The 22,669-nt window shown below is 47.9% G+C and overlaps 2 protein-coding genes across 2 annotated transcripts; both read left to right on the plus strand.

Annotated features, from left to right (window-relative positions):
• The first annotated feature begins 9,891 nt into the window (after positions 1–9,891).
• On the plus strand, positions 9,892–10,827 carry LOC102463943 (olfactory receptor 51G2-like). The gene has a single exon (XM_006113134.3). It carries the CDS (start codon positions 9,892–9,894, stop codon positions 10,825–10,827), a length of 936 nt encoding a protein of 311 aa, XP_006113196.3.
• Positions 10,828–20,302: 9,475 nt separating this feature from the next.
• LOC102463696 (olfactory receptor 51G2-like) lies at positions 20,303–21,235 on the plus strand. Its single transcript, XM_006113133.3, has one exon. It carries the CDS (start codon positions 20,303–20,305, stop codon positions 21,233–21,235), a length of 933 nt encoding a protein of 310 aa, XP_006113195.3.
• Positions 21,236–22,669: the final 1,434 nt, after the last annotated feature.

Here is a 22,669-nt window from a genome sequence, read left to right on the forward strand (position 1 = left end):
TGGAGACCCAGAGTTCAGTCTCTAAGGCTACGTCTACACTGGCATGTTTTTCCGAAAATGCTTTTAACAGAAAAGTTTTCCGTTAAAAGCATTTTCGGAAAAGCGCATCTAGATTGGCAGGATGCTTTTCCGCAAAAGCACTCTTTGCGGAAAAGCATCCGTGGCCTATCTAGACGCAGTTTTCCACAAAAAAGCCCCGATTGTCATTTTCGTGATCGGGGCTTTTTTGCGGAAAACAGTACTGTGCTGTTTACACTGGCCCTTTTGTGCAAAAGTCTTTCGGAAAAAGACTTGTGCCCAAACGGGAGCAGCATTGTATTTCTGGAAAAGCACTGACGATCTTACATGAGATCGTCAGTGCTTTTCCGGAAATTCAAGCGGCCAGTGTAGACAGCTGGCAAGTTTTTCCGCAAAATCACATGATTTTGCGGAAAAACTTGCCAGTCTAGACACAGCCTAAGAATTTACAGGAAGGCTTTCTGGGTGTGGGGCACTGGGCCATGTCCTGGCCCTGAGACCATTTCCAGAGAGAGAGAACATGAGTCTGCTCTGAGGGGCAGCTGGCTTTTAGCTCACGTGCTTGAGGCTTGTGCACTGAGCTCCAGAAGTGGGCCCCTGTTCTGCTTGGTGGCATGACACTTACACAGGGGCAACCTTCCAACATTCCAGGCACAAACGGAGCTCAAGAAGTGAATTTAATTAAACAACTGTAAATCTTACGGTGAAGAAACAAATAATAGTCTGTCTGCCACATAACATAGCTCTTTGATAACATACAGGCCTGCTCTTTGTGGCTAAAATACACATAAATAAAGAAAAACCAATTGCAATTTGGACAGTTCAGTCCCCACAGAGCACAGTCAGAAGAAATGGAGAGGTCCCAGATGCTGAGGTTTAGTTCACCAAAGTCTCAGTGCTGAGCATGAGATTCCAGAGCAGCACTACAGCCAAACATGAGTGCAATCTGGGATGTACAACCAGGAGACTCTCAAATAGGAGCAGAGGGCACTGTGGGGGGACCACTGCTGGAATTCTGTGTCCAGTTCAGGTTTCAGGTGTCTACTAACCTCTGTGCCTGAGAGAGATTTCAGCTCAGTGCTCCACATAAGGATGATCTGGGGTAGCGGCAGGAGGGTGGGGGGAGCAGGATCTGAACCCTTCCCCACACCCCTTGCTGATGAGGCCTGTCGCTGGCACAGGCCCCTTTGAGGAGGGAGTTCTGGGCCCCTCCTGCAGCTCGGCAGCGAGGGGAGGAATCATGAGGTGCTTCTGGAGATCAAAGGATCTGCCTGGCCAAGCAGAGCCCTAATGGGTGGCCCTCAATCTGATCCTGACCCCCGCTAGCTCCATGAGCAACAAGAGCCGCTCTAGTGCTGGAGATGGACCTCACGCCCAGCACCCAAATGTCAACATCACCAAGTTCAGGGCTAGCTGTGTCTAGAGGAGAGGTGTTTTGGGGGCCAATAGAAAGCTAGTAGACAGGCCTTTGAGCTGTGCTTGAATCACACCCCTTTCTACAAAGAATGTAGAACTGCTGCTTTGCCAATGTGTCTGGCCAATGTGCCTGGTCTTTCTTAGCCGGTGAGTGCCTGTCTCATGCCTGAACATGAGGAGGAGACTCTCTGAGCTGAGCCTCAGGTACCCAGGAACGCTGCAAGCCCCTCACTGCTTTTTCCTGGTGTCTGTGGGGTTGCTCCGTTCCTTAAAAAGATGGTAGCCCAGTGCAAAGACAAATAGTATCTCTGCCATTGAACTGTGGAACTAGAAGCATCCCCAGCCTCTCCCTCTAGTAGCTTAATTCGTGGGTGTCCTGCTCCAGAGGAGGCCAACAGCACCACCTCCTGGGATTTCATCGAGAGTCTGGCACTAGTTCCTAATTTGATTTGTCCTTTTTATATGTGTTCACTTTTTTTGATTGTATCCCTTTGGTGTATATGGTCATGCCAATTTTCTTCCACTATTTGATCTGAGGAAGTGGGTCTGGCCCACGAAAGCTCATCACCTCATAAAGCATCTTGTTAGTCTTTAAAGTGCTACATAGTCCTGTTTTTTGTTTGCACTAGTTCCTGTCTTTCTAAAAGCCCTGACTTCTGGAGTCAAGAAGCTGCGGAGGAATCTCAGCTTTCAGTTCTAATTAAAAATATTTGTTTTCAAAAGTGAGTTGCAGAAAAGCTAGCAAACCTCAGGCAGGTGACCCAAAGGCATGGAAATCCCAGGCACGCAAAAACGAAATCCCACCTCCCACCTGCTTTTAAAACTCATTAACAGTTATGAGGTTGATTTCTCAAACAATCATATATTTTTTGTGAGATGACTTCCAAGTTTAAGTGGGGCTTGGCAGTACTGAATCCATTTTGAAGCACTTGGAAAAGGGAAAAGTGATCAGGAAGAGTCAACATGGATTCACCAGCAACAAGTCATGTCTGACCAATCTGATTAGCTTCTATGATGAGGTAACTGACTCTGTGGACACGGGGAAGTCAGTGGATATGATATACTGTGACTTTAGCAAAGCTTCTGATACTGTCTCCCACATAATTCTTGCTGGCAAGTTAAGAAGGTATAGATTGGATAAATGGACTGTATGGGTATGTCTACACTACTGCATTATTTTTAAATAGCTTATTTTGAAATAACACATCTACACACAAAATGCATTTCGAAATAGCTTTTAGCTATTTTGAAATAGCACGTCCACACTGAGTGGATGCTGAATCACATTTAAGGACGGCTGGAACCAGGTCCAGCAGGGCATCAGGTCAGGAGTTTCTTTGTGTGGCTGCTGCCTGAGGCTCTCTGAGGCCTGTGCTTAAAGGGACCCCTCCTGGACAGCCAGTTCTCAGGTTTCCCTGCTTGCTTGCCTACCTCGATGAGGGACAGAAAAGCATTTTGTCTCTGCAAGCTCTGGTTGCCCTCACTTGAGACACCACAGCACTCGGCAACATGGAGCCAGAGCTTCCCCTGGGCACTCTGGTGCTTCTCGTGGATGCGTTGCTGTGAGCCTGGCTGCACTTTCTGCAGCCTGATGTCACGTTGCTGAATTGGAGGGAAGCAGCCAGATCGCTGCTGCACCCCTAGGTGGGGGTGTTGGCCCCAGAAATTGGTATGGGGGGAGCCATGTGGGGTATTGAATGGGAGATTATTGTTTGTTGATCTTATGTACGCTATTTATGTGAGTGTATAATGTCTATGTGTGTAGGTAGGAATCTGTAATCTGTGTGGAAGCTGAATATTTCTGTGAATGTGGTTGAGCATTGCTATGGACAGGCTGAGTAGTGAAGCCCTGTGGAACAATGGCCCTTGATGGCCCAAAGACACACCTAAAGCAGGAGGGCGGAGACCCAAGAGCTGCCAGCAGAGAGAGGCTGAGGACCAGGTGACCGGCTGAGACCAGAAGAGGCCAGGAAGGGGGTATAAAGAGGCCATGTGGTCGGTGCCATTTTGTTCTCAGCTCAGCACTTCATCCCAGAGGCAGCACTGCAGGGATTGAAGAGCCCGGAAGACCTGTGAACCCATCCTGATTGTAGGATGTGCAATAAGAACTTTTAAACCAGCAGCTGTAACATCTCTGCTAGAGCCTGCATCGAGAACTGGGAGATTCGGTGCATGTAACGTACTGTACTTTAATAACCTTACTCTCATGCTTTTCTTTCCTGTAATAATAAACCTTTAGATATAGATTCTAAAGGATTGGCCCAGCGTGATTTGTGGGTAGGATCCAGAGGGTAAATTGACCAGGGATCTGTGGCTGGTTTCTTGGAACCGGACAGAACTTGTTCGGGGTAGGTGGGATTGGGTGCTAGGACCCCCCACCTGTGTATGAGGCCCGGGGCCATCTGGAGCACGGATATTGCTGGGGTGTCGGAGGGGTTTTGCTCGGGAGGCTTCAGGCAGGTTGCTGAAGCGCTCTGTGGGACTGGTTTGTGGCCTGTGTGGAGAGGTCACCAGTCGGGGGCTGTAAGTAGCCCCGGATTTGAGCAATTCGCCCTGAGCGGACGCCCTCAGCTGTGCCCAGACACGGCCCGGTCCGTCACACCTGCCATCTGGGATGTCCATCAGGGGGCTGTCAGTATCCAGGAGGCTCTGTGGGAAAGCTTCCTCCCTGGTCTGCCCCACTAGGGGCTTGTGCCTCATTACTCCCTCACATCCTTCCACTTACCCCTCCCTAACCCCCCTTCCTGATGTCAAATAAAATGCACATATTTTCATGAACAAAAATTCTCAATATTTAACAAAACCAGGGGGGGGGGATGAAACTCTGGTAAGACTGCGGAAAGGAGGTGGGAGAGGGGAGAAGAGAAGATGGGAGAGGGGAGGGGGAAACCTGGGAGGAGGGAGCTGTAAAGGGGAATCAAGGGGAAGAAGGGGGAGGGGAAGCTCAGGGCTCAGGGTTGGGGGTTTCACCAGACCAACTTGATTTTCATGCAAACCTATTCCTGGGTTCGCATGTGGCCTTTGGTGTTCAGGATGGTAGCTATCCTGCCAGAGAAGGCAGCATTCCTCCATCTAGTGCAGAGATCATGGACGTTGAGGGCATCCCCCCCAAACCTGAATAAAGTCCATGATCTCCACCCAGGACCAGGAAGGCTCCTGCCTTCTCTGGGCCCTGGCAGCCTCCTGGGAGCTGGCAGACTGCTCCTGGGGAGCGGTGGAGGGCTGGCTGCCAGTGGCTTGCTGGCTCATGTTTTGGGGCCACTGGGTCAGCGGCAGTGACTGCTGGCTCTGGGCTGGCAGGCTTGGAGCTGGCACAGGCACTGTGGCCAGAGTCAACCCCTTTAAGGGCACCGGGGAGGGTGGAGGGAGAGGAGTGTTCTTGGTTGAGGCTGGAGTGGCCAACTGGGCTCCCTGGGAAGGCTGGAGGCCCCCTATTTCGAAATAAGTTTCTACACAGCACTTATTTCGAAATAGCTATTTCAAATTTGGTGTTATTCCTCGTGGAATGAGGTTTACCAAATTCAAAATAAGTGCTCCGCTATTTCGAATCAATTTCAAAATGGCTGTTATTTCGAAATAACTTTGTTGTGTAGACATACCCTAGGGTAGATAGAGAGCTGGCTAGACTGTCGGGCCCAGCGGGTAGTGATCAATGGCTCGATGTCAGGTTGGTGGTCGGTTTCAAGTGGAGTGCCCCAGAGATCAGTTCTGGGGCGGTTTTTGTTCAACATTTTTATTAATGGCCTAGATGAGGGGAAGGATTGCACCCTCAACAAGTCTGCAGATGACACAAAGCTAGGGGGTGAGGTAGTTATTTTGGAGGGCAGGGAGCAGGTCCAGAGTGACCTAGACAGATTAGAGGATTGGGCCAAAAGAAATCTGATGAGGTTCAACAAGGACAATTGCAGAGTCCTGCACTTGGGACGGAAGAATCCCAAGCATTGTTATAGTCTGGGGACCGACTGGCTAAGTAGCAGTTCTGAAGAAAAGCACCTGGGGATTACAGTGGAGGAAAAGCTGTGTGCCCTTCTAACCAAGAAGCTAATGGCATTTTAGGCTGCATTGGGAGGAGCATTGCCAGCAGATCTAGAGAACTGAATATTCCCCTTTGTTTGGCTCTGGTGAGGCCACATCTGGAGTATTGCATCCAGTTCTGTGCCTCCCCGCTACAGAAAGGATGTGGACGCATTGGAGAAGGTCCAGTGGAGGGCAACCAAAATGATGAGAGGGCTGGAGCACATGAGGCTGAGGGATTTGGGCTTATTTAGTCTGCAGAAGAGAAGAGTGGGGGGGGATTTTATAGCAGCCTTCAACTTCCTGAAGGGAGGTTCCAAAGAGGATGTTCTCAGTGGTTACAGATGATGGAATGAGGAGCAATGGCCTCAAGTTACAATGGAGGAAGGGGTGGCTAGGTTGGTTATTAGGGAAAACTATGTCCCTAGGAGGGTGGGGAAACACTGGGATGGATTCCCTAGGCAGGTGGTGGAATCTCTATCCCTTCGGGGTTTTAAGTCCTGTCTCGGCAAAGGCCTGGCTGGGATAGCTTAGTTGGAGTTGGTCTGGCTTTGGGCAGGGGGCTGGACTCGATGACTCCTGAGGCCTCTGCCAGCCTTAGGGTTTTATGATTCTTTGATTCTCCCTGGCTGAAAGGATTTGAAGAGCAAGTAGCAAAACACACAAAAATGAAGAGTATTTTTGAAAGGTGTGTGAGAAGCAGGAATCCAGCCGAACATTGAGTGGGACCACTGAAAAATCAAAGCCCTAAACTGGAATGATCTGAGGGAATTTTCCATGTTTTGAGCCATGTGGAATCTCCCTGTGACTTGACCTCCTGCCCTTTGCCATTGGCTGTGATGGGGTTAAAGATGGTGCACAGGAAGCCACGCAGCTGAGGTTCCCTGATGACCAAGTGGCCCAAGGGAAGGTACAAACATGCTGCATAAAGACAGTTGCCTCCCTAGCTGAACACACACTGCCTGCTGCCCGTGCAACCTCTCCGATGACTCCTTCGGCTTTCAAGTCAAGACCTCTGGTGCCAGTGGCTCCGTTCTAGCAGGAACTGGGTACGTTGGCAGGTGTCACTGTCTGTAACATGCCAAGTGCAGGGCGAAGGCTGCAGGCTATTTGCATTGGTAGCTGTTTTGTGCAGTGGCAGAGGACTCAGTGGGGCTGTCGGGGTGACTCAGTAACAGGGCCAGAGGGTTTTAGGTAGCTTGGGAACCCTCCCCCTTCATCTGCCCATGCTCCACACTGGGCTGTGAAAGCTACACAGAAATCTGACCCTCAAAGCAAGCTCAGAGTGTTAAACCCCCAGAACTCCAAATATGGATTTCACAAGGGGGTCCATTTCTAGAGGTGCCCTGTGGTCTGGGCATACAGTCCTAGAGCTGGAAGAGACCTCAGGCGTCATTGGGTCCAGCCCCCCACCCAAAGCAGGACTAACCCCAATTCAATCATATATCCATGGCATGCGCCAGCCGTCTTTGCTATAAGTCCAAGATACGTTCCAGAAAACTTGGACTTATAGAGAAACAACTCAACATGGGCAATTTTTCTCCCGCAGCTGACTTCCGTTTGCACAAACTGGGGGAGGAGGTGGCGTGAAGTAAGAGCAGGAAATAGGAGGATTTGAGTGCATCAGTTCCTACAAGCATCAAAGACTTTAGTGCAGAATGGATGTATACCGGGGAGATTTATAGCAGGGACGCCCTGTATAGCCACAGCCAGCAGAAGAGTTGTTGGAATCCTCTGTCCCTGGGTGAACAGCTGATTAGTTCTCCTCAGGTTCTGTTCTGTCAGCCTGTCACCTTTATCCAAAGGGACAGCAGGTCCTGGGGTCAGTATATGAAATATTTATTCCCTGAGCTTTCACTCTCTAGTACACAGTCACCCCAGCACCTGTTCTTCGGACAACATGAGGTTTTGGAGAAAGTGGGTTTCAAAGTCAAATGCCTGAGGATTCCTGGCAATGGCACTTCATCTCCCACATGGCAGTAATCTACTGATCATTGAACAAAGAGTCCATAGTACAGATCCATTGCAAATAGTATGAGGAGCACATAAGAAATACTTATTCAAGCCAATCAGCTGTTCGCCCAGGGACAGAGAAGACACTAGATATGTTTGCTGACAAGTGGCTGAATGAAGGCTGAGAGATATTTCCATCTTTTCAGGTTCTGAACACACTTAGGGGGCGTCTAGACTGGCAAGATTTTGCGCAAAAATCTTGCCACCTGTCTACACTGGCCACGAGTATTTGCACAACAACACTGACTTTGTACTGTACAAAATCAGTGGTTCTTGCACAAATACTTTGACGCTCCCGCTCAGGGATAAGCCCTCTTGTGCAAGTAATCTTGTGCAAGAGGGCCAGTGTAGACAGGCAAGTTAATTTCTTGCACAAGAAAGCCTGATGGCTAATATGGCCATCGGAGCTTTCTTGTGCAAGAAAGTGTCTACACTGGCACAGATGCTTTTGTGCAAAAGATGTCTTCTGCGCAAAAGCATCCATGCCAGAGTAGATGCTCTCTTGCCCAAATACTTTTAACGGAAAAACTTTTCCGTTAAAAGTATTTGCGCAAAATCATGTCGGTCTAGATGCAACTGAGGACAGATGATCCATTATAGGTCCCACTCTCACCTGAGAAATCATCTTTGAAAGAATTTCACCGGAATTTCACCGGGGCAGGAATGGGTTGACATGTGCGTACTCAAGTACAGCTGCGTAAATATTATGTCATAACTTTTCATTGTGTTACAAATACGACAAAATAAACTTTCAGGACACGTCTGCATGTGGAAAGCCAGCAACAGTGTTATTGGAATCTCTACAACAAGGAGCAGTGGTAACATTACTGCTTCAAAGCATTTGGCTTCTAAAAAATGTCCAGCGAAGTTCCAGAAATATTGTTTGCAATGATTTTGTGCTATTAACCCTTTGTTCCATGAATTGGTGTTTGATACGCTCTCCTTGTAACTCACTGAAAGGTATAAATGGCCATAGGCAAAAACCCAGTTCATCAGAGGCATCTGACAAACTGGAGTTTTGCCCACAAAAGCTTGTGCCCAAATAAATCCGTTCATTTTTAAGATGCCACAGGACTCCTCGTTGTTTTTGCAGATACAGACTAACCCAGCTCCCCTTCTGATATGTGACTGGAAGTGTGACACTTGCATCAGGATCATGTACACTGTACTTCTGCACTACCTGGGCCAGATGTCCCCAAAAGTCCTGAGAGATAAGAACTGCTGGTTTTTCTTTCAGCAAAGACAACCGCTCACATGCAGAAAAGGAAAGTGTAAAGTGGTCCCCAGGAGCATGGCTGAAGTCACTTGCACATGCAGCTTGATATTAGCACAAACCTAGCATTTGCAATATTTACCCATTTGTGAGGCTGTACTCTCCTCGGCCCTGCTGAAGTCGCTGTCTGTGTTAGCTTGTAACTTGACAAAGTCTACAGACCCTTGCATGGGGAGAGCATGCAGGTCCTGTGAGGAGAAGGCTGCAGGACAATTACATTCTCTGGATTCAGTCACCATTAGCCATGAAAAAAGTCAGCTTCTCTTGCAGTGAATCTTGGAAGTCCAAGTGCATCACCATGAGAATTTGTTAGGGGAAGGTTAATAGCGCCTGCTTCTGATCTAGTTTGCACATCTGTATCTGGAGTGACGCAGTGGAAGTCAACGTTGCTGAATTCAGAACACAGCCCTAAGAATATATCCCCTGTTCTGCAAAGAAACTTAATTTGAACTCTCAGGAGTGGAGAAAATAAAAAAAATGCATCTGATGAGGCAATGAAACACATTTATATAGAGTTTCAATGGAGGACAGCTAAATACAATGCCTGTTTTCACCATTCCCTTGCCATGTGATTGCACATATTTCACGGGACCTGATGGGGCATGCTTAAAAGTGGAGGCCTGAAAAGGGTGTCTTTGAGAAAGTCACATCTGTAAACTCAAAGGGTTCTCCACTAGGCTGCAGAACTCAGACAACAATGGGGCAGAGAGCTTAGCAGGATTCAAAGGTTGTTTATATGGCTAACCAGAAAATCCATTTGCAATAGTGAAGATTTGTTTTTAAATGTCTTAGAAGGGATCTAAATAGTCCCGATTTATATCAGAAAATATGTCTCACTAGCAGGTGTTCGGGAAAAGTTTCCTTGGGGAAGATTATCTCTTAGCTGCCTATTGCAGGGTTTCTTTGCTGTCCTCAGTAGCATCTTGGACTGGCCTCTGAAAATTAACATGCATAGGTTATAGCTCTGATCCAGTTCAGCAGTGCCTGATTTCCAATCAGTGGTGTAAATGCAAAACTATACATTTGTGGATCTTCCACAAACACCTGGGAGTCTCTCAGCTTCCATTCAGGGCAGACAGATGTTGTGTTAAATATCATCTAGTCTCCTGTTCTTTTTCTTTTAGGAAAGAAGGCTGCTTAGACCTGCCCAGTGCATTATGACACCTGTCAATGATACCAAATCACAATTTGCAGTGTTCCTTCTCACTGGGATACCTGGTCACGAAGACATCCATCTCTGGATCTCCATCCCCTTCAGCTTCATGTATGCTATTTCGATAGTAGGAAACGCAGTCATTATGTACTTTATAAAAACAGACTCAAGCCTCCATGAGCCAATGTACATTTTCCTTTCCATATTGGCCCTCACAGATCTTGGCTTATCGATAGCCACCGTACCAACGATACTGGGTATATTCTTGTTTAACTCCAGGGAGATCAGCCTCAATGCCTGTTTTGCCCAGCTGTTTTTCATCCATTTTCTTGCAAAAATCGAATCCTCCATTCTCTTGCTGATGGCCTTTGATCGGTTCATCGCAATTTGTAATCCACTGAGATACGCTTCCATCTTAACCCTGCCAAGAATAGTCAAATTGGCACTGGTATTTGTGGTAAGAGGGGTGGCCGTAGCATTTCCATTCCCTTTCCTCCTGAAACGATTCCCATACTGCCAAGCCAATGTCCTCTCCCATTCCTACTGCCTGCACCAGGACGTCATGAAATTGGCTTGTGCGGACATCACTGTCAATGTCATCTATGGCATGTTCACTACAGTCTTCACATTGGGGCTGGACTCGCTGCTCATCTTCCTCTCGTATGTGATGATCCTCAAAACTGTGCTGAGCATTGCGTCCCGCACGGAGAGCCTCAGGGCCCTGAACACCTGCGTCTCCCACCTCTGCGCTGTCCTGCTCTTCTATGTGCCAGACATTGGCCTGGCTGTGCTACACAGATTTGGGGACAGCTCTTTCCACTTGCTTAAGATTCTCCTGGGCTACGTCTACCTGCTGGTCCCACCTCTGATGAACCCAATTGTGTACAGTGTGAAAAGCAAACACCTTCGTGCAAGGATCATCCAGGCGTTTGTCAAGTGAAGGGTCTGTTCATCACTTGCCTCCAGGGATGGTGACACAGGAGACAAAAAACACTTGTGATGACACGGACACATATTTCATCCTGGAACCTTTTCACCTGAGGCGCCTCCCTTTCCTCATCTCTTTGCTCAAGGCTGCATCTCGACTATTCCCCTTTAACTGTGACTCTTCTCCCGGTTCAGGGTGGAATCCTGAGCTGGGCCATGGTAAGAGCTGGCCAGAGAGCCAGGGAGCCCGAGACTTTCCACATGTTGCCTCCAGATTGTACATCCCAGGGAGGATGGTGAGTCCATAACTCCCCAAAGCAGCATGGGCACTCAAGAAGGAGATTTGGGAGCCATCGTGGACAGTTTTCTAAAACAACCACCCAAGGTGCAGCAGCAGTGGGGGAAAAACTCGAAGGCTACATCTACACTGGAGGCTTCCTGTGCAAGAAAACGTCCACACTGCCATGTGCGCGCTGTGCTTTTGCACGAGAGCATCCATGGCAGTGTGGATACTCTCTTGTGCAAGAAAGCTCTGATGGACATTTTAACCATAGGGGTTTCTTGCACAAGCAATCCCTGCCGAGCGTCCACACTGCCCTCATGTGCAAGAGCTCCTGCACAAGAGGGCGTACACCTGTTAAAAAAGAGCACAGCTCTTGTGCAAGAAGCCCTCTCTTACCACGCTATACTGTAAATTTCCTTGCGCAAGAGCAGGCAGGCAGTGTGGATGCTCTGAGGATTCTTGCGCAAAAACGGCCATACTTGTGCAAGAAGCCATGAGTGTAGACATAGCCAGAAGAGCGAATGTGAGGAATAATTAGAGAAGGGATTGGTATCACGTAAGAAAATATCACTGTGTTCAGTTCTGGTTACCTCATCTCAATAAAGATATATGAATAATGGAAAAGGTAAAGAGAGGGGCAATAAAATGCTTAGTGGTATGGAACAGCAAACACATCATGAGAGATTAAAGAGACTAGGACTTTTCAGCTTGAAAAAGAGATGCCTAAGTGGGGATAAGACAGAGGTCTATACAATCCTGAGTGGTGTGCAGCAGTGAGTCAGAAACACTTATTCACACCTTCACATAACACAAAAACCAGTGGTCACCCATTAAGTTAATAGGCAGCAGGTTTAAAAGAAACAAAAAGAAGAAGTTCTGCACACAACACCTAGTCAGCCTGAGGTGCTCCTTGCTAGGGAATGGTAAGAAGGGAAAACGTATAACTGGTTCCAAAAAACCATCTAGGTAAGTTCATGGAAGATAGGTCCGTCAGTGGCTATTGGGCAGGATGGTCAAAGACACAACCCCATATGCTGGGTGTCTCAAAATCTCTGACTTTCAGAAGATGGGAGTCAATGACAGAGCAGGAACGACATAATTCTCCTTTTCTGTCTATTCTCTCTGAAGCACCTTGGATGAGGACACTGGAATAGATGAACCATTGGTCTGACTCAAAATGGTCAAGCTTATATTCTTATAGGCTATGTCTACACTGACATGATTTTCCGGAAATGCTTTTAACAGAAAAGATTTTCCGTTAAAAGTATTTCCGGAAAAGCACGTCTAGATTGGCAGGACGCTTTTCTGGAAACGCACTTTTTGCAGAAAAGCATCTGTGGCCAATCTAGATGCGCTTTTCTGCAAAAAAGCCCCGATCGTCATTTTCGCGGTCGGGACTTTTTTGCGGAAAACACTACTGTGCTGTCTACACTGGCCCTTTTCCGGAACAGTTTTCCGGAAAAAGACTTTTGCCCGAACGGGAGCAGCATAATTTTTCCTGAAAAGCACTGATGATTTTACATGAGATCGTCAGTGCTTTTCTGGAAATTCAAGCGGCCAGTGTAGACAGCTGGCAAGTTTTTCCGGAAAAGCGGCTGATTTTCCTGAATAATTTGCCAGTGTAGACACAGCCATATTGTTCCTCTGATGGATGGGTTGTTGCAGACAAGCCTTTTCCATGGGATCTCGCTGTTATAGGGGTGTTGTAGCCATACCAGGTGACATCTGTGGTGGGGTGACCACAGGTCCTCTCTGGGTATGGACAGTCAATTTTTTAAGCCCTTTCCCTGCCACCAGAAGTATTTCTTTTCAGAAGAAGTTGTTTGGCCCGGTTCCTCTTGCTGGTATGATCAGTGGAAAGGGCAAAGAGAACAAAAGCCTGCTTCTATGGAAAAAGCAGGGCAGTGGGGAGTGGAGGGAAGTTCTGGGGAGATAAGTGGAGACGCGAGCCCCCAAAACGGGGGAGACATAGTTCAGTGTGGGGCCAAGATTCCAGCCAAAGGTTAAAGTTGCCAGAGATGTGAATGGGCCTCCATAGATTTCCAGAGAGGGAGGACAGACTCACACAGGGTGGTGGTGGTGAGAGACACTCTTACAAATGTACTCGAGTTCTTTGAGGGTGACAAGACACATGTGGATAAGGGGGATCCAGTAAATACAGTGTACTTAGATTTCCAGAGGGCCTTTGACAAGGTCCCCCACCAAAGACTGGCTCAAAGGAAGCTGTCATGGGATAAAAGGAAAAGTCCTCTCGTGGATTGATAACTGGTTAAAAGACAGGAAACAAAGGGTAGGAATAAATGATAAGTTTTCAGAATGGAGGGTGGTAACTAGTCCCCCAAGAGTCCATATTGGGACCAATCCTGTTCAACCTATTTATAAATGATCTGGAGAAAGGGGTAAACAGTGAGGTGTCTGTAAGGGGGTTGTGTAGCCCACGCCCTTTCTCCGGATGCTCCCGACCACCTCTTTATTCTTGCCCTCTCTCTGGGGTCCCCAGTCAGGTCAGGACAGCCAGGAAGGGACCCCTTTTTGTGAGCTTTGCGATGCCCTTGGTGCTGAATGACACCTGTGTCGCCTATGACTGGGGGAGGGGGGGCCAAATTCAATGGAGTTGGGGGTTTTCTTGGTGGGAAAGGGAGACTTGGGCCCTCCCTCTTTCTGAGTCTCAGCCCAGTATCCTAAGGCTACAGGGACCCTTCACCCCTATGCTGACTGACGGGGCTGCTGCCCTCAACTCGCCAGCCCGGCCAATAGCTCCCGGCCCCATCCTGAGCTACTTCCTTTTCCTCCATTCCCTCCTTCTGGAGTCTCACTGTGGGCTCCTGGCCTCTGCCTCCTCCCGCGCAGCTGGTTCCCGGCTCACCCCTCACCAGTCCACCTTCCTCCCGCCTCCCTCCTGGCACTCTGCTGTGCACTCTTGAAGGGCCCGTTCTTGGCTCACCCCACCTTTTCCGGCCACGTCAGGGCATTCCTTGCCCAGCCCACCCCTTGCGGAGGTGTGCGGGTGTTCCTTCATACCCACCCTCCCCCCGCCCCCATTCCACTGGCTGCAGTGGACGCTTCTTCCTCTGTCGCATCCCCTGCATTTTGCCCCCAGCCGTCTGGTTGCGTTTCCGGCTTTATGGATGCGCTGCTCTGGCTGTGAGTGTGGGATCATGTCGCTCTGTCACAGTGTCAAAATGTGCAGTTGATACTAAACTGCTTGAGGTAATGAAGACCAAAGTAGACTGTGAAGAGCTTCAAAAAGATCTCACCAAACTAAGTGATTGGGCAACAAAATGGAACCTGAAAATTAATTGATAAATGTAAAGTAATGCACATTGGAAAAAATAACCCCAACTACACATACACAATGATGAGGGCTAATTTAGCTACAACTACTTAAGAGAGAGATCTTGGAGTCATTGTGGATGTTTCTCTGAAAACTTCCACTCAGTGTGCAGGAGCAGTCAAAAAAGCAAACAGAATATTAGAAGGCATTAAAAAAAGGGATAGACAATAGGACAGAGAATATCTTATTGTATCTGTATAAAACCTTGGAATGCCCACATCTTAAATTCTGCATACAGCTGTGGTCACCTCATCTTAAAAGAGATATATTGGCATTGGAAAAGAATCAGAAAAGGGCAACAAAAATGATTAGAGGTTTGGAATGGGACCCATACGAAGAGAGATGAAAGACTTGGACTTTTCAGCTTAGAAAAGAGGAGACTAAGGGGTGATATGATAGAGGTCTATAAAATCATGAATGGAGTGGAAAAGTGAATAAGGAAAAGTTATTTACTGGTTCCCATAACATAAGAGCTAGGGGTCACCCAATGAAATTAATAGGTAGCAGGTTTAAAATAAGCAAAAGGAAGCCCCCACGCTAGCTACTGTCGGCAGACAGGACACTGGGCTAGATGGACCTTTGGTCTGACCCGGTGTGGCTGTTCTTATGTTCTTTTGAGGAGCTACACGTCTCCACTGCTATTGATATATATGCTCACCTGAGGGGGTTATTTTGGATTGGAGGCTGCATGAGGGGGAGGAAAAAAATAAAAAATAAAAAATATGAATGGAGATTGCCTATCTCCTAGAACTGGAAGGGACTTTGAAAGGTCATTGAATCATGTCAAGTCCCCTGCCTTCACAGCAGGATGTAGTACCATCCCTGACAAATGTTTGTCCCAAATGGCCTCTGCAAAGATTGACCTCATGACTGTGGGTTTGGTTTAGCAGACCAATGCTCAAACCACTGAGCTATCCCTCCCCGCAAGAAGATAGTGCTGCAGTCTAGGCCCTGTGGCATGAGGGACAGAGGTGTGTGGGTAGAGCTGGAGCTGGGCTGGGAAGCAGAAGGCTTCTCTTTTCACTCCCTGAAAAATTTTCACCCAGACTAAAATGTTTCTTTTTCTTTCACTTTTTTCGGGCTGAGTTTCCATAAGAAAAGGGTCATTTCTCCCTGCAGGCTCAGCTGCCCTGAGGCTGCCCAGCGGCCATCGCCTGGATCCCCAAGGCGAATTGGACGCTTCGCATCTACCTCTTCTTTTACATAAAGGTGGCACAGATGGACTCAGTGGCTGCACTCTGGGGATGGGAAGTTTGAAACTTGCCACACCAGGGTGTGGATGGGTACTGGGCCCCTCAGCGACTCTCACCAGCCTTCCCCTCTCTGTGCAGCCCCCTCCTCCCTGCACAGTGCCAAGGGCCAGCAGGAAGTGGCTACTGTGACAGGCCTTGGTAGCACGTCTCTGACCAGCCTGTGCTAGCCGGGAGCTAGCGAGGGTCCTAGAGCAGCTGTGGAGGCCCAGAGATAGTGGGTGGCTGAGTCTAGTGGAATTTTATGCACCAGTGGAATTTTGTGCATAAGTTTGGGAATCCCTGGATCCTGGGTCCCGCTTCTCATCCCTTGGGACTCTGGAACAACCGGAGGGACATTTTCCTGTGTGGAGCCTTGCGGAACCTTTCCTGCTTGCAGCTCGGGTTTGTAATGCAGGAAAGGGAGCAGCTGAGGGCTCATCGGGTTTTTTATTATTATCATTGTGATCAACATCATCATCATCACTAATTCAGCAAGATCACAGCTGTGGCAGCATCACTGTTACCACTCAGCCACCCTGGAAGAAACCATGGGACTAATCAGACCCACACAAACAGGGCTGCTAAGCCTGGATTCCAGGAACGGAGCCTGCAGCAGGGTTGGTGCTGCAGGTCAGTTGTTTAGCATCATCTCCATCCCCTGGGATTTGCCCTCCTGCCATTTGCAATTGGCCATGGTGGGGTTAAAGCTGGTGCACGAAGCCAAGCAGCTGAGGTTCCCTGATGGTCAAGTGGTCCTATGGGAATGTACAAACATGCTGCATAAAGGCAGCTGCCTCCCTATCTAAACACACACTGCCTGCTGCCCGTGCAACCTCTCCGGTGACTCCTTGTGCTTCAAGGTGAAGATCTCTGGTGCCAGCGGCTCCCTTCTAGCAGGAACTGGGTACGTTGGCAGGTGTCACTGTCTGTAACATGCCAAGTGCAGGGCTAAGGCTGCAGGCTGTTTGCATTGGCAGCTGTTCTGTGTAGTGGCAGAGGACTCAGCTGGGCTGTCGGGGTGACTCAGTGATGAGGCAGGAGGGCAGGTAGCGCTAGGTAGCCTGGGAACCCTCCCCAACCTCTGCCTATGCTCATGGTGTGATGTTCAAACTACACAGAGATTAGATATTCATAGCCGGCTCAGTGTGTTAAGCCCCCGAAGTCCCAAGGTCTCTCATTTCTAGAGGTTTCATTTCATGTGCTCTGGGCCTGATCCTGCTGGGAACTGAACAAAGGGAGACCCTACCGAATAGGAGGGGCTAGTTCCCAATTAACCTCAGGTTTATTTGCTCCAGAAAATGTAACCAGCAAATACATTTTCAATGGTTTTACTCTCTGGCTCAATTTTGAAGTCAGGAACTCAGAGCTGCAAAGCTCTGTGGTAACCGCTGTTTCCTCACTGTTTCAACCGCTTCTTCCTGTTGCTGCCCCTCTCTGGTCTCTGAGTGACAGATGTCAGACTCCTCCCACCCTCAGACTGGCCCCGTCTCACAGCGCACTGCGGGTTGAATGTCCTTGCTCAGAAGCTGTGAGTAGGTTTGGCCTCTGTGGTTCTTCCCGTAGGAGGCGGTGATTAGAGAGACGAGTGACCAGCCAGCCTTCCTGAACCAAAACACGGGTCTGTCTGAGCAGCAGGAGTAAAATGGAACATTGGAGAATCAGAGGGTTTTAACCAATGGTCTGTCTACTTCTCTGACCCCAGGCTCCCATTGGGCCCAGGATCCTCACAGGCTGAGGGCCTCATTATGCCTGAGTAACAGTGTCGGGGTCATTTTCTACTGCAGAGTGAGAGCCCTGGGAATCAATGTTTAAGACAGTTCCCGCAGTGCCTGTCACCACCCCAAATACTATGGACTGACAGACGAGCACCAGAGGAGAACCAGTCAGCTGTTAATCTGATGAAAGTAAAGTTACTGAATGTTTGTTTGTAGACTTGCAGCTTAATAACGGTGGAGATGGTGCAACCTATTGTGATTAGGTAACTGGGTCTGTGGACATGGGGAAGTCCGTGCATGAGATCTACCTTGACTTTACCAAACTTTTTATATGGTCTCCCTCCGTGTAATTGCCAGCAAGTTAAGAAAGTATGGATTGGATAAATGGACTGTAAGGTGGATAGAAATCTGGCTTGATTGTCATATTTAACTTGTTTCAATAAATGTCATGATGTCTGGTTGGCAGTCGGTTTCAAGAAGTGTACCCCAAAAGTTGGTTCTAGGGCCGGTTTTGTTCGCCATCTTTATTAATGACCTGGATAAGGAGATGAATTGCACCCTCAGCAAGTTCACAGATGACACCAAGGGTACGTCTAGATTACATGCCTCTGCCAACAGAGGCATGTAAAATAGGATACCCGACATAGTCAATGAAGGGGGATTTAAATATCCCCGGCTTAATTAAAATAAAAATGAACGCCGCGCTGTGCCAGCTCAGCTGATCATGAAACGAGGTTTACACAAGCAGTCGACAAAGGCTTCCCTTGTCTACTGATCTGCATCTTGACTCACGTGCTGTGCCGACAATCAGCTGAGCCGGCACAGAGTGGCGGCCATTTTTATTTTAATAAAACTGGGGATATTTAAATCCCCGCTTCATTGACTATGTCGGGTATGCTATTTTACATGCCTCTGTCGGCAGAGGCATGTAATCTAGACATACCCCAAGCTACAGAGGAGAGTTAGTTTTGTTGGAGGGCAAGGACAGAGCCCTGAGTGACCTAGACAAATTGAAGGATTGGGCTAAAAGTCACCTGATGAGGTTCAACAAGGACAAGTGAAGATTCCTGTACTTGGGACAAGCATTGTTACAGGCTGAGGACCCACAGGCTATGTAGCAGTTCTGCAGAAAAGAACCTGGGGATTACAGTGGAGGAGAAACTGGATATGAGTCAACAGTGAGCCCTTGTAACCAAGAAGGCTAATAGTATATTAGGGTGAATTAAGAGGTGTATAGCCAGCAGATCTAGAAAAGGGATTATTCCCCTTTATTCAGCACTGCTGAGGACACATCTGGACTATTGCATCCAGTTCTGGGCCCCCCCACCACAGAAAGGAGTGGACTCTTTGGAGATGGTCCTGTGGAGGGCAACCAAAAAGCTAAGGGAATGGATCACAAGACCAACGAGGAGAGGTGGAGGGATTTAGGCTTGTTTTGTCTTCAGAACTGAGGTTCCAAAGAGGATGGAGAGAGGCTGTTCTCAGTGGTGACAGGTGACACAATGAGGAGCAATGGTCTCAAGTTACAGTGCAGGAAGTCTAAACTCATTTCCTAGAAGGGTGGGGAAGCACTGGGATGGCTTCCCTAGGGAGGGAGTGGAATCTCCATCCCTAGAGGTTTTGAAATCCCAGCTTGACAAAGCCCTGGCTGAGACAATTTAGTTGGGATTGGTCCTGCTTTGGGCAGGGAGATGGACTCGATGGCCTCCTGAGGTCTCTTCCACTCCTAGGAGTCTATGATTTTAGATTCTGAAGCAATCCAGATGACAAAAACTGCAGTTTAGTCTCACTCTATCCTGAGAAATCATCTCTTTGGATACATCTACACTGCAGGGTTTTTGCGCAAGAAGCTTTTTGCAGAAGTGATCTTGTGCAAAAACTTTTTGCGCAAGAGCGTGTCCACACTGCAAAAGTTCATTGGCAAAGAGATATACTTTTGCACAAGAGAGCGCCCATACTTTATGGATGCTCTCTTGCAAAAAAGCTCTGATCGCTATCCACAGAGTAGCCACCAGAGCACCTGGGCTTTTTTCAATTCGCAATTTGGCATAAAACCCCCTCTTGCCCATCCACACACATCTTTTTGCACAAAAGCTCTTAAGCAAAAAGGAGTTACTCCTCGTAGAAGGAGGTGTACCTAGACCATAAAAAGCCCTCTTTTGTGCCGTTCTACTGTAATTTTTCAATCAGCTCATGAACAGCCTGTGCTAGATATCCCCAAAAGCCCTGAGAAATAAGAACTGCTGGGTTTTGTTTCAGCATTGAAACAATGAATATAGTTGACATTGAATATTACTGAATTCACAATTCAGCCCTAAGGATTTATCCCTTTTTCTGCAAAGAAGCACAAGCTTAATTTGAACTCTTAGGAGTAAAGACAATTAAAAAAACATGCATATAATGAGGTTATGAAATTCATTTATTGATAGCTACAATGGAGGACAACTCTGTACATTGACTTTTCCCCATGCATGTGCCATGTGATTGCACACCTCACCAGGGGACATACTCAGAACTGGAGGCCCAGAAAGGGTGATTGTGGGAAGGTCACAACTGTAAAACCACAGGGAGCTTAAATAGGCTGCAGAACTCAGAGACACAAGACAGGAAAGGAGCAGAGAGTTCAGTAGGATTCACAGAGGGACTGGATGCTTTTATGGCTACCCTGAAAATCCAATTACAGCAGTGAAGATTTGTTTTTCAATGTCATGGGACCATTTAAATCTGACTTATTTAAACCAGAAAATATGTGTCACTTGTGGGTGTAAATGCAAATATAAGTTGTCTGATTTTCCACAACCTTATGGGAGTCTTTCAATGTCCATTCAGCTCAGAAAGATGTCATGTTAAATAGCATCTGGTCTCCTGATGTTTTTCTTTTCAGGAAGGAAAGGTCAGAACTCCTTGGACCTGCCCGGTATAGGATGTCCGCTGTTAATGACACCCAATTGCAATTTGCGGTGTTCCTTCTCACTGGGATACCTGGCCATGAACAAGCCCATCTCTGGGTCGCTATCTCCTTCAGCATCATGTATGCTATTTCAATAGTAGGCAATGCAGCCATTATATTCTTTATAAAAACAGACCCAAGCCTCCATGAGCCCATGTACATTTTCCTTTCCATGTTGGCTCTTACAGACCTTGGCTTATCGATATCCACCATACCGACAATACTGGGCCTTTTCCTGCTTAACTCTAGGGAGATCAACATGGATGCCTGTTTTGCTCAGCTGTTTTTCATTCACTTGCTTTCAATCACTGAATCCTCTGTGCTCCTGTTGATGGCCTTTGACCGCTTCATCGCAATCTTTAACCCGCTGAGATATGCCTCCTTCTTGAGCCCTCCAAGAATAGCCAAGATGGGGCTGGTGTTTGTGGTAAGAGGTTTGGTTATAGCATTCCCACTCCCCCTTCTTCTGAAACAGTATCAATACTGCCGAAATGTCCTGTCCCATTGCTACTGTCTAAACCAGGATGTCATGAAGTTGGCTTGTTCAGACATAAGAGCCAGCAGCATCTATGGCATGTTTGTTGCAATCTCCACCGTGGGGTTGGATGCACTGCTCATCTTCCTCTCCTATGTGATGATCCTCAAAACAGTGCTGGGCATTGCGTCCCGAATGGAGTGCCTCCGGGCCTTGAACACCTGCGTTTCCCACCTCTGCGCTGTCATGCTCTACTACACCCCAATGTTGGGGCTGTCTGTGCTACACAGATTCGGGAACAGCTCTTCTCACTTGCTTCAGAGCTTTGTGGGCTATGTCTACCTGATGATTCCACCCCTAATGAACCCAATTGTGTACAGCGTGAAAAGCAAACACCTTCGTGTGAAGGTCATCAGGGTGTTCATCAAGTGAAGGTTCAGTTTATGACCCGGCTCCAGGGCTAGTGACACAGGAGACAAAAGACTCTTGTGAAGACATGGCCCAATAATCAATCCTGGATCCTTTTCCCCTGAGGCGTCTCCCTTTCCTCATGTTTTCACTCAAGGCTGCCCCCCGCCAATTCCCCTTTCAATGAAATTCTGTTGCCTGTTCAAAGAGGCATCCAGAGCTGGGTCATTGTATTCTGAGGAGCTCCAGGCCTTCCATATTTTGCTCCCAGGATGTGTATCCCAGGGAGGGTGTTGAGTCAATGGCTTGCAAAAGCGACCTGAACTGCTGTATTGATCTCAACAAGAGCTGACTGGGCTGGGTTGGAGGCAGAGCATCAGGGAAAGGGAAGGGGGGCAGGGGTTTATTGGAAGGGATAGGGCACGTAAGAGGAGTCAGGGAGTGGCAAGTCTGGTACATGACTCATCCCTGCAAACAAGGCAGTGAGCATGTGGTATTTGACTATAAACTTCCTACATTAATGACGCTGGCAGTGATGGTTTAGGACTGGACAAAAATACCCCAAAGAGATGAGCCTGGGGTGTCCGATGGGATGTGCTTGGCAATCACACCTTAGCACGATGGGTGTTGTTGCGAATTGGAAGAGTGGGACAATTTTTAGACTTCTCAAAATGGGACTTGGTTTAGACCAGTGGTTCCCAAACTTTTTGGCATCGTGCCCCCCTTTTTGATTTTTGAAAAACCCTCATGACCCTCCCCCCCCAAAATAGCAGGAAAACTTGGTGAGCAAAAAAAAAAAAAAGGAACTGAGTGGGACAGCAAAATTTGATGGTGGGGAAGCTGGGTTGCCTTGCGCCTCCCCTGGAATTTCTTCACACACCCACAGGGGGGCACGCCTCCCAGTTTGGGAACCCTGTGGTTTAGACCATACAGCCCAGATGTACTGTGACTGTCCTGTTTCTTCTTGGTCAGCATCTGTCCTTGTTGAGGAGTAAATTAGACAAGTTGAATCTGAGGTAACAATCCTTGCAAGACAGGGATTCATAGATCTAGAAGTTTCCAGGCCAGAAGGAGCCATAATCTACTCCTTACTTTTTCAAATGGGGTGTGTCGGCTTCTCTGGGTGTATGTGGCCTATACCAAGGATGGCAGTGAAGAAAGAACATTCCCATTTGCAAACATTGCCCTGCTCCAGAGAGATCCCGTGCACAGATCCTCGCTTTTGTATCAACATGGTGCTGTGCATTGTGTTGGCCTTTTTATAAGATTTCATAACAATTGTCTGGCCTGTTCCCTCTCTGGCACTCCCAGTGCAGAAGATGGGGGCCCGCACAAGACCTTTAATCCCCTGCCTCTATAGCAGGGGTGGGGAACATTGTTTGGGTTGGAGGCCACTGACCCAGAGTAAAATCAGCCGCACACAAGTGAGAAGCAAAAACAAACCAAAACAAATGCTTA

This window comes from Pelodiscus sinensis, chromosome 1 (assembly GCF_052426305.1).
Source record: "Pelodiscus sinensis isolate ZL-2025 chromosome 1, ASM5242630v1, whole genome shotgun sequence".
Taxonomy (NCBI): domain Eukaryota; kingdom Metazoa; phylum Chordata; order Testudines; family Trionychidae; genus Pelodiscus; species Pelodiscus sinensis.